The sequence below is a fragment of the Glycine soja genome, chromosome 10, assembly GCF_004193775.1.
Source record: "Glycine soja cultivar W05 chromosome 10, ASM419377v2, whole genome shotgun sequence".
NCBI classification, from domain to species: domain Eukaryota; kingdom Viridiplantae; phylum Streptophyta; class Magnoliopsida; order Fabales; family Fabaceae; genus Glycine; species Glycine soja.
In genome coordinates, this window is record NC_041011.1 from 3,386,410 (window position 1) to 3,398,605 (window position 12,196).

At 31.8% G+C, this 12,196-nt stretch overlaps 1 protein-coding gene across 1 annotated transcript; it reads left to right on the forward strand.

Annotated features, from left to right (window-relative positions):
• The first annotated feature begins 6,566 nt into the window (after positions 1-6,566).
• Positions 6,567-11,558, forward strand: LOC114372310 (U-box domain-containing protein 3-like). The gene is made up of 5 exons (XM_028329807.1): positions 6,567-6,811; positions 7,788-8,068; positions 8,283-8,399; positions 8,583-10,478; positions 11,017-11,558. Exons 1-5 carry the CDS (start codon positions 6,802-6,804, stop codon positions 11,083-11,085), a joined length of 2,373 nt encoding a protein of 790 aa, XP_028185608.1. The 5' UTR covers positions 6,567-6,801; the 3' UTR covers positions 11,086-11,558.
• Positions 11,559-12,196: the final 638 nt, after the last annotated feature.

The following is a 12,196-nucleotide window of genomic DNA, read 5'->3' on the forward strand; positions in this document are numbered from 1 at the left end:
TATATGTACAGATGTTCTAATTCTACCATAAAATGAGTAAAGAAGAATAAGTACGCTACATATTATTATTATTATTATTTTCTGCTTTATTTTTTCTCTCTCTCTAGCGTGCTATCAAACTAGTCTCTAAATTCAAAGAAATCAATGCTGTGAGTTTAACTTGTACCAAATTTAAGTTGATGGGATCAAGTAAATTAATATAAATTAAAACAGGGTTGAGTGTAGCTTCTCACAAGGTGATAAATCAAATTCAAATTTTTGTTAAGAGAATGGTCCATGTTTAATATCCAATCATGTTTCCTATAAGATTGTCTTTAAAGAAATATATTTATAGAAAACCAAGAGAAATAAATAATGCAAACTTTTCCCCTCCAAAAAAATAATACAAATTTTTGTTGTGGTTTTGAGGGGAGGGGGTTTGGGATTTATTATAGGATGAACTGATAATTATTAACCTATTAAATTAATGAGAATCGTATATTATGTACAGATCAGGTGGAGCGACAGAATTGAATTAGATCCATCTTGAATTAATATTGGAACATGATTTGAGACATTTAAAAGATTTTTTTTTTTGTTTGAAGAATATTATATGGTCAGAAAGCAGATTTGGCATGCAGTACTTACGTTCAAATTGGGCAAAAGTACAGGGGTCAAATTTTAACTATTAATTATAACCTCAAATTGTTATTAAATGTTATCAAAAAACTCAACGTGTAATTTCTTGAATTAATAAAATAATTTTGTCAAACATTCTTAGTTATATATACGTGTATGTGTAATCTTCTTAAGAAAATGAGATCACTTAAGCATTGGACTTGCCTATCCATCGAGCTAGCTATGGATTTTAGGAGAATTCTTTGGTTTTGTTAGCTATACATGACCAAACAACTTATTACATTGTCGGCAGCATCTTATTATTATTATTATTATTTTTAAGGAGACAACAAGTAGTTCAATTTAAGTACATCTCCAAAAGTGGACTCAATCTCAAAGACAAGATCCCAAAAGTGGTCGAGTTGAATGTTTTTTAGTGTAAAAAGGCTGAACTTGCTACTCAAGCGAGTAAGTAGACCTAACAGTATAATTACTCTCAAATTATTTATTAAATAAAAAATAATTACATCCTTTAAATTAAATTATATATATATTCCTCAAACTATGATGATGTATATTGTGTATTAAATTAAAAACAAACATTACAGATAAGTTTAATTCACGTAACCTTTTCTTCTGAAATAAAATTGATTCTTGAAATTGTAATAACCATCGAACATTTTAATTCCTGATTTTATAGAACTATAATTTTAAATTCACTTTAGTCACATTAAAAAAAAACAATTCAAAACATTATAACGAATGGTATTCTACAAAATTAAAGATTAAAATAGCCCAATCTCACATACCAAGAATGGAAATTAATATACTTTTTTCTCTTGCAAGGTAGGGTGGGATGAACATGCCCATTTCATTGATGTGATGACTTGTTTATAGGCCCATAATGATTATTATCCAAGTCTGAAACACAGTACCATAATTATAGTTTGGACTGGAGCCCACAATTCAACTCCAACTTTCCTTTCCTTTTCTTTGGAAACAGCAGCACGTGCATGCTTTCTGCTTGCTTCCAAAAGCAGCTTCCGTCAGAAAATAAAAAGTGAGAATATTTAAAATTTCACATGTTGAGTGACCCCAAACCATAAAATTTTAGCTATCTATGAGACTTGTGGATTTTGGGTTGCTGATTTTGTGACTAATGTGTGCTTTTTTCTATCCAAATTTAATCCATCACATGGTGAAAAGGAGAAGGGGAAATGAATCCTTTTTATGATCTACTACTATACTACAAACCATGACGTATACGGCAAACATGATAGGTAATTAATTAGCAATTCATGACATTAATGTTAAGATCTTAGTCAGCATAATCACGGTTGACTTGTGAGTTTTTAGGGTGAATGAGAGTTGTGCTTGAATGAAGGTTAGGATTAGATTAAACACTTCTTCATTGGATCCAAATTTGTTAGCTTCTTCTCACCTAAAAAACAAAACTGAATTTATGAGGGTTTTTTTCTATAGGGGAAGTAGGTAGGGACTTTTTCGTGCAACTTTATGAGAGTGATATACAGCTCAATATATATAAGCAAATGGATAGAGCAGTACAATGAATCGTAATTATTATTGGAGAAATGATTATTAAACATTATGTGAGTAAGGAATAAAAACTTTTAAAGATTTAGTTCTTACGAATCTCGAATGTGAATTTTTACACTTAACAATATATATATTTTTTAAATATTCCCTTGTACATGCTAGAGCATGGGAAAGATTAATTTTAAGGATTTTAGCTTTTTGGGGGAAAAAAAGTTGTATGTAAAATAATCCTGTACTATAAATTCAATAAATGTGATACACTCTTATTAAGTCGTTTTAGAGACAAGCTCGCTTAAATAAAACATATTTTATACTAGTATGCATTGCCTTAAAGTGTCTTAATCATTTAATCTATTTCTTAATTGAAAAAGATATGTTTCACTTGTTAACATTTTTTAATTTAAAATTGAAAATGATAACGTATAATTTATTTTTGTTGCACTTTTTCGTTTTTCTCCTGAAAATTTGGATTTTTCGTATATTAGAATAGGATGATGACGATAACAAGAATAATTTATGTTAAGTTACAACATTTTATAGCATAACTTTCTCATAAATATGAATATGGATATTTTCTTATCATCCGGATATATATATAAAAGTCTGACATAAATAAGTTATAATCTTATTGTTATCTAGCCAAATTAATGTTGTAAAATGTATATTAACAATAAGGTAAGTATCAAGTTCCATTATTATTAGTAATTTGTGAGTCAACTCTAAGGTCTTCACTATTATTCATTTTAAATTTTCTGAATATTTTAATCACAGAGCATACCTATAGAAAAACATTGACAGAAAGGAAATATATATATAGAGAGAGAGAATAAATAATCAGTTGATGTGTGATAAATGATACTAGAAAGAAAATAGCAAGGATGGAAAAAAGATAAAACTAAAAGTAAATATATAGATATGGTTTTTTATAAGGCATATATATAAATATGGTTAGACTAGCCTATATAATGAGTGCAGTGCTTGCCCACTTTCTTGATAATAAATGAGTAAACCAAGGAAAGTGGAAACCAAGAGTTGCCCAATTCTTGTTGTGTTTTTTTATTAAGACACACAGGTGGCTAGATGATGAAACAAGCATGTTACTCAAGTTTCAAAGCTGACATTTACACAGAGGATATGCTATATTACTCATATAAAGTTAATTAAATAAACAGATTTCACACTCTATTTAATAATTTTCACGTATTATTTATTAAGATTTTGTAAATTATATTTTCTTCCTCCTAAATTAAATGTGGTCTTAAATTATTTTGCACAGATAAAAAAGTTAATAAATAATAGATGAACAAGAATAATAATTTTATAAAATTAATTTTATTAAATAGATGAAAGATAATAATAATAATCTTACATTGAAACTAAAGTGACATGTATTAGTTATTAGGAATATTATTAAAAAAATTAATATTGTATTAAAAATTTAATATAACATTTTTTTAAAATTTTTTTTATTTAAATATGTTAGTTAGCAAAAATGTGTTAAATAACTTATTATTGACATTTTTCACATAACGTATTGAACTAAACATTACATTGTGATTCAGTTTTTCCCATAGCATAGTAAAGAAAGTGGGTAACATTGGCCAATCAATGGTATTTATCTTTTAGCATAAGTTTGAAGCATGAGCAATTTTGAGAATCATTTTAAAGTAACCGATGGTACAATGACACCCATCTTTAACTCCTCCATGTTTGTAGAGAAAAAGATGAACCTGTCGAAAATGTCACGGAATATTATCGGCTCACATGTTTGCCACAAAATGTCACAGTTAAATGGTCTCAATTTGAACACGAGGTGTTGGATCCCTATTGGCTGGGATCTAAAAAGCAAGCTTGTTTTTTGGTTGAAAAAAACACTCCTTTAAAGTGAGGAAGTTTCTCAACTCAAATGCATGCATATATATATATATATATATACATTATTATTGAAGTACTTCTTAAATTTATGTCACTTTAATTTAAGAAGGGATATGTAAAACCTTTTTTCACTTTAGAGGAAACTGTTGGTACCATTTAATAGCCCACAAAGATTGCTTGAAGGACTCAATAATATTAATGAACTTTAGTTGTTTATTCAATCCTTAATGCACTATTCAATTTGAAAGTTGAATCCAAAGAAAATGGGAAAAAGAACTCAACTTACAATGGTTTTACTGCTATCACATGGCTCCACTAGAAAGAAAAGTTACCTGTTTGCTTTAGCTAACTAATTTGGTTGTATCATAGTCCAATAGTACCCAAATGGAGTTGTTATTTTGTCTCCATCAGCATACTATCCATATCTATATATGAAAAAGGTTGGTTGTATATAAGACCTTAGTTTTTTTTGTGGCTTTTTAGTTTCTTTTTCTGCAATCTTAAAGTGAACTTTTAAGTTTTAACCATCTTTTTTTTGTGTGTGTGTGTGTGGACGAGAAAATTGATTCCTTTTTAAATTTGTCAATGTCAAGGGGTCAGTGCTAACGGATACTGAGATTTATTGAACAACATTTTACAGATGAAGTTAATTAATTAATTAGTTTGACCAAGCTTGATAATTAATTATGAAAAAGTGGAAATTTTGTCAATCATTTGATTGAAGTTGGTTGGTTTTAGGTAGTCCAGAGTCCACAATCTACTAAAAACAAAGACACTCATTTAATTGTGGCTTGGAATCTTGACCGTAGTTTTAGACTTGGAATCACCAGTTTCAGTATGGATGCATGTTTTTGAGAACGATCTACATCAAATTAAAAAATAATCTGTAAAATGAATAATTTATATTTATACGCATAACAATAATCAATTCGGAATTTCACTTGCTAATACAAATAGATGAAAGCTACTCCATAAAAAACTATAATATATGTTCACAAAAAAAAACTATACTATATAGTTGTATTTCAAAATTATAAGTTGTCCTTTTAATTCCATGCTTAAGTTTTGATGATGAAACACGAGCATTAAAGGTTCATCATAGTAGCAAAAAATTTATAATACGAAATTTTAGTTTCAGCATGTGCCCTTTTTTTTTTTTGAGAGATTTCCAATATGCGCTTTTGATATTATTTAATTTTTATTTATTTACCTTTAATAATTACGTCAGTTGTTTCTTGCAAAATCTAATTACTTTCATGACCAAATTAATTTTTAAAAATTTAATTTTCTTATTTAAATGTATTTATTAATATACTTATTTGAATTAATTTTACATATTTTTTTAATTTTAAAATTTATATTCTCAAAATTTGTCGAAATTTAATAATATTATGCAGTAGGAAAAACACTATGTACACTAGTGTTAAAGAAAACATCAACATATCTTTCTTATCTTCCACGTCCCTCATGATGAGAGGTGGATATATAAATTGAACTAATGTATGTATTTTATAGCTTTTTTTTTACGGTATGTATTTTATAACTTAATTAAACGCATAAAGTATTATTTTCTCCTCGAACAATAATTTCTCTTACCTTTTCAACGCAACTGTCCAAATATGCGAGACAGCGTATCATATAGTGCAAGTACTTGAGATTTGCCACATTTTCCACTTTTGCTAAATGAAAAAAATATGTGTGGCAAAAAGAGGGATTTTGTTTGGGCAGAAAATGCATTGTAGTCCACTTATCCTTCTTCATCCAGGAAAAATAAAAAACCGAGATTCCAAATTTTCATACTGAATTTGAGGTAGAAAATAGTATGCAGATATGGAATATTGTAACATTTTTCAGCCAGAAAAATAAAAGTAATGAAGAAAAAAGAATACTATATTAATTATTATTATTATTATTATTATTAAACCATGAAGGATAAGAATGTCCTAAAAAGAAAATATCAACAAGAAAGAGGAATTATCACTCAATATTAATAAAGAGTAACAATACTACACATTATCTAATAGTACCTTTCTATACAAATTTTGTTTGTTAGATAAAAATTATGTAGGTCTTATTAATAGACATGTGTCTTACTTTTTATTTGGTAAATTCTATTTTCAAACCAGTGAAATTCATATAAATTTTATTAATAACAATATGTTAAAAACAAAATATTGGAAAATTTCTAACTAATACTCCTGTAAATCAATAATAATCGTGCATACTTGACTTGGCATATTCACATATAAAAAGTATTTCTTTTTATTAAAAAAATCTTGATTTTGTGTTATGTTTGTCCTCAAATATGTTATTATAAAACAAAACGTCTAATCTGTAACATGCTATTACATCTCAAATCTTGTTTTATCTCAGCACTGTTCATTAGTAGTATTTTCTTAATTAAAATTTGCCACGAAACACAAGAAAAAAATTGCAACCGTATCCGTATGGCACATTATGGACCCACCAATTAACCCATTTTTATGTTTTTTTTCCCCTTAAATTATTATTATTATTATTATTATTATTATTTTCCTAAGAAAATTTCCCTTGTTGTTGGACCCTCTCCTTTCTCCCAGGCTTTCAGACAGCTTTGTTGGGAGAGAAAATAAAATGCAGGGACGAATGAATGAATGGAGGAAGATGATGGCCTTCAACGACAACCATTGAAATTCTAAAATCACATGTTTTTTTTGGAACCTTCCATTCCATTCCTAATGGTCTGAGGCTGATCAGGATCTGTTTTCCCTCTCCCATTTGAGTTTCAGAGCCATGCATTTAGGTATGTATGAATATTTAATCATCCAAAGCTTCTGTTTTTCATCACAAAATGTAATTTGTTTTAATTTATTTCTTCTTTTTGTATGGATTTCTGAGGTGCCCTTTTTTGCTTTTGATTTATTGGTGGATCGAATTAGTTCTTCTATCACTTATACTCAAAATCTGAGCTTTGGATGAATGGGGGTGCTCTGAATTTAGATATGTTTGATGAAATCTCCTTAACAAGTTGGAAACTTTCTCTGTGTTATTGTTAGAGCTGTTTGTTAGCGATTTATTGGGTTGGCTAATGGAAAGGTGCATGCTTGTCATTTAGGTGTCGGTGGAAAATCTGGGGTGAAGTTGTCTAAAAGAGAGGGTGATTTGGAAATTTTTTATTTCTGTGGTTCCCGGAAGATGAAGTTTTATACTTTATATTTGAATTAGGGTCTTTTAAGTGGACGTTGTTGTCATTCCATGATTATTTTACTGGAATTTTTGAACCGAAAATTCTTTCTCCTTTAGTTGACTTTGACTTGTCTTGCATGCATCATTTTCATTGGGGATAGGCCTATGTTACTAGTTCCACAAAGGTAAGGTGGCATGTACCCTTTGCTTGGTCAATAATAACCTCTTTGTAGTTTTGTACCTGACCCTTCTTCCTCCATTCCATCTTCCTATGGTTTTTTGTTGCTGTTGGATTCATCGAAGTTTATGTCTAATGCCTCCTATAGTGTGATATTCAAATAGACATATGTACAAGAATCATTAGTCATGATATGTTTTTGCGTGAAGAGAAGCTTGTGTTACTACATCTGGAATATTTATCAACATTTTAGTCTACCATGCACTTGAGTCCTGTTTAATTGATTTAAATAAATGAATATATAGGACTAAATAGGGGGACTATCTTATACATTTAAGTCATTTCCCAGTGCTTTGTTTAGAATTCTTTTCTGGTTTGTGTAATATTAGTTTATTGTATGTTTTTTCTTGAGCAGGTCAGACAGATACTACTTCTGTGAAATGTCTGATCAACAGCATTTCTCGATTCATTCATCTGGTTTCTTGTCAAACAATGAAACCTATGCCCTTTCAGAACATCTGTAATAATATGGTTGGGGTGTTAAAGCGCTTGAAACCGGTGCTTGATGACATTATGGATTACCAAATCCCTTCAAATGTAAATCTATGTAAAGAGTGTGAGGAATTGGATATGCAGGTTAATGAAGCTAGGGATTTCATTGAAAAATGGAGTCCAAAGATGAGCAAGATTCACAGTGTAAGTAATCCCATGTATTCTTATAGTCAAACTAATGCCATTATCCAACAACTGTATTTCCTGCTTGTTTAAGATCATTGGCCACTTTGTTGCTATTTGAAAGTTGAAAAAGACAATGAACTTCCAATATAGGCAATACCTCTGCCATTTGTCTTAGTTGGGTGAAGGTTAATTGCAATGCTTAACTGTTATGTTGGGATTATTCTATTTTCAGGTTCTACAAGGTGGTACTTTGTTGATCAAGTTACAGAGCACCTCTCTAGATATCTGTCACATGATAGTTAAATCCTTACAGTCACCTCCATCTGCATCAGTTTTGGCTAATCTTCAGGTATGTGCAAAGTTGGAGGTTACCTCTCTATCTCTTTTTCCTGATCATTATTCTGCTACACCTCCAAAAAATATAATTAAGAAAAAAATTGAAATCATGTATTTAGGAGGAAAAGTCATTGTCAATTTTCAGGTGTCTTGTTGATCTATTTAAGCATGAGACTAATTTCTGGCAACTTTTCAGCACTATATCCAGGAACTTCAGTGTTTCAAGAAGGAAATGGCTATGGTCTTCATAGAAGAAGCACTAAGAAACCAAAGAGATAATGTTGAACTTTGCACGGAGCATCTCAAGGAAATTATTGAGTTACTTAAATTGACATCAAATCAGGAGCTCTTAAGAGAAAGTATTGCTGTGGAAAAGGAAAGGTTGAATGCTGAAGTCAATAAAATGAAGGGGGACTTGGAAGAACTTGATGATATTGTGATTCTTGTCTGTAATTTGCGTGATTATGTGATGAAAACTGAGTGTCCTGTAGTCAAGAGTGGTCTGTTAATCCCTCTATACTTCCGCTGTCCTTTATCATTGGAACTCATGTTGGATCCTGTCATTGTGGCTTCAGGTCAAACATATGAGAGGCAATCCATCCAAAAGTGGCTTGATCATGGGCTGACTGTTTGTCCCAAAACTCGTCAGAGACTTACTCCTACAAATCTCATTCCTAATTATACTGTCAAAGCTATGATAGCAACTTGGTGTGAGGAAAATAATGTCAAACTTTCTGGTAACTCTGAGCAAAATAATTCTGCCTGTATCACATCCCCCTCGGACCATTTATTGCCTCAAGATTTAACTCATGATTGTTGTGTTGAGTCTTTACCTAGTAGCAATTCCATTTCAAGATCAGCTCTGCAAACTGAAAATGCATTTGAAAAGCAAAAGGGTGATAACTCTTTAAGATTGTGCGAAGAATACAATGGATGCCAGAGTGGAGCAATTGAAAAGTGTGAGCAACAGTCCCCATATACTCACAGCAGAAGTGAATCATTTTCAAGTTCAATTTCTAGTACTGATTGTGCGCATGCAGTTTCAAAAGAGGTGTCAGGGATATCCAATAAGCTTCAAAATGTGAAGGTACTGTCTGGAGAAATCACAAAGGTGTGTCCTCCTTCTCCTGGTAACAAACAATCAGGGATCTCTCCGTGGTTATCTGGAGCGCAATTTCAAAGCCCTGGATCAAATGTGGGAGTGTTGGAGAATGGAAATAATAATAATAGTCATTCAAGATTTGATTCCCATCCTGTTTTCAACTCCGGGTCGGATGAATTAACCACCTCATCTCATGTTATTAGATTGATTGAAGACCTTCACAGCCAATCAATTGAAACGCAAACTGCTGCTGCAGAAGAATTGAGGCTCCTTACAAAGCATAACAAGGAAAACCGTATCATTGTTGGGCAGTATGGGGCTGTTGCACCTTTGCTTTCACTGTTATATTCAGACTTGCAGGTAACACAAGAGCATGCTGTTACAGCTCTGCTGAATTTATCAATTAATGAAGACAACAAGGCCTTGATCATGGAAGCAGGAGCCATAGAACCACTTATCCATGTTTTAAGTACAGGAAATGATAGTGCCAAGGAGAATTCTGCGGCAACTATATTCAGCCTCTCAATAATTGAGAACAATAAAGCAAGAATTGGCCGTTCTGGAGCAGTTAAAGCTTTGGTGGATCTTCTTGCCTCAGGAACTCTTAGAGGAAAGAAGGATGCTGCTACTGCTCTATTTAACCTGTCAATATTTCATGAGAATAAAGCTCGTATAGTTCAAGCTGGAGCGGTGAAGTTTCTGGTTTGGTTAATGGACCATGCTGAAGGAATGGTTGACAAGGCTGTTGCTCTTCTGTCAAACCTGTCAACAATTCCAGAGGGCCGATTAGAAATTGCAAGGGAAAGGGGCATCCCCTTACTAGTTGAAATTGTTGAGTATGGTTCACAGAGGGGAAAAGAAAATGCAGCCTCCATTCTCTTGCAATTATGCCTTCATAGTTCTAAGTTCTGTACTCTGGTTTTGCAAGAAGGAGCTGTCCCTCCCCTGGTGGCATTATCGATATCCGGTACACCAAGAGCAAAGGAAAAGGTGTGGAGCTTATCCTCCTTATTGGTGGTTAACATTTTTATTGTCTGTGAATATCTATCAGTCAGTTTGCTGCATTTTCCTGAAGTCTTGTCCTTATCATAATTATGCACTCATTTTGTTGAAACTGAGGGCTGCAATCTAGTTTTGTAACATTACCTCACGAGTTTAATTTTCATGCATTATTAGTGTAAATATGGTCAACCTATCAGATGCTATCTTAGGTATGACTGTTAAGGTAGTTATATTATATAAGTCAACAAACTTATTATACATGACGATATAGGATTGGATGACTGTGTATCAATGCATTTTAATTAAATTCTTTTCTCAATAGTGCATTTCTCCATCCTAATCCCCTTTCCCCCAAAATAATATTTTCCCCTCTATCTGAACATGGAAATTTTCACTAGTAGCAACTTACTATAGGTATTATGAGAAACTTTGGTGGTCCTGTCATGACATACAATGTCTCTTGTAATGCAAGCATAATCTTCTGAAAGGTGTATGAAAAAACGCTGACACGTACATGTTCATGCAGGCACAACAGCTTCTCAGCCATTTTCGTAATCAACGGGAAGCAGCTACTACTGGGAAAGGGAAATCATGAAAATAGCCAATTTTGGTTATTCCATTGCCCCTTTGTCTTGCCTAAGTAACAAACATGTGATAGCTGCTGTCTAGTAGGCTTATAGGACTTCCATTGCATTCTTTTGATATTTTTACTCGTATTATTTGCGAAGCTGTCTTGTTATCTTTATTTCAGTGCCTTGACATTGCTTATTCTCAAGTTCAAAAATGGGATTGGAACACCATTTCTTCCCCTATTGTCAGGGGTATAGTCTTTTCCAACTTTTTGTTTTGTGTGGACTTCTAATTTTCATTCTTACTTTGGTGGAGATAGGCTACTTTCTGAAGCTTTAGCTTGGCAACATGTAAACCACAATGTTATTCAGCTATGTGGTCCCAAGTCAGTGTTGTATATATTTGTACATATACTATAGATTTTTGTGATCTACTATAAATCATTGTACCTTACACTGCTCTTCGAGCTTTGTGATCTACGGTTTCATTTTGACCTTTTGCATTATCTTGCCATAGTTCATAGGCTATGTTGCAAAATGTCGTGGAATTGTACCTCTTTCTCTTTCATCTATATTGCAGATGTGATAGAACGGACAAAATCACCGACACCGTGCAACTGGAGCAATTGGGTTTGGACTGTTCATGGGTTAGTTTGGTTCAGGTTTCAAAATTCAATCAATTTGAATCAAATCTGAATCAAACCAATTCAACCAATTTGATCTTAATCATTTTTTCTTTTTCTTTTAATTGACAAAATGTTAGTCGTTAGTTTGTTTTTATTAGGGAGGGATTCGAACCTGTCATGTCTTTTTTTTTCACCAACATGTCAACCTTGTATCTTCTCGATCTTAGTTTTTAATCATATTGATATTTTTTTAATCTTTAATAGCTAATTATTTATATTTAATCTTTTTTTTACTTTATAATATATCATACTTATTTTTTACTTAATATGTGATAAAATAATCACTTCATAAATTTTTTAGCTATGTGTATAGAGTAACACAAATGGGAAGAGGAAGAGGAATTTTTTCTTAACTGGTACTCTACTTCGAGGGGATTAGTCTCATTGTTTCTGACATCTGGTTGTGGGATATCTTGCCATCAAAAGTAGAAGATTATAAGAACAAACTGTA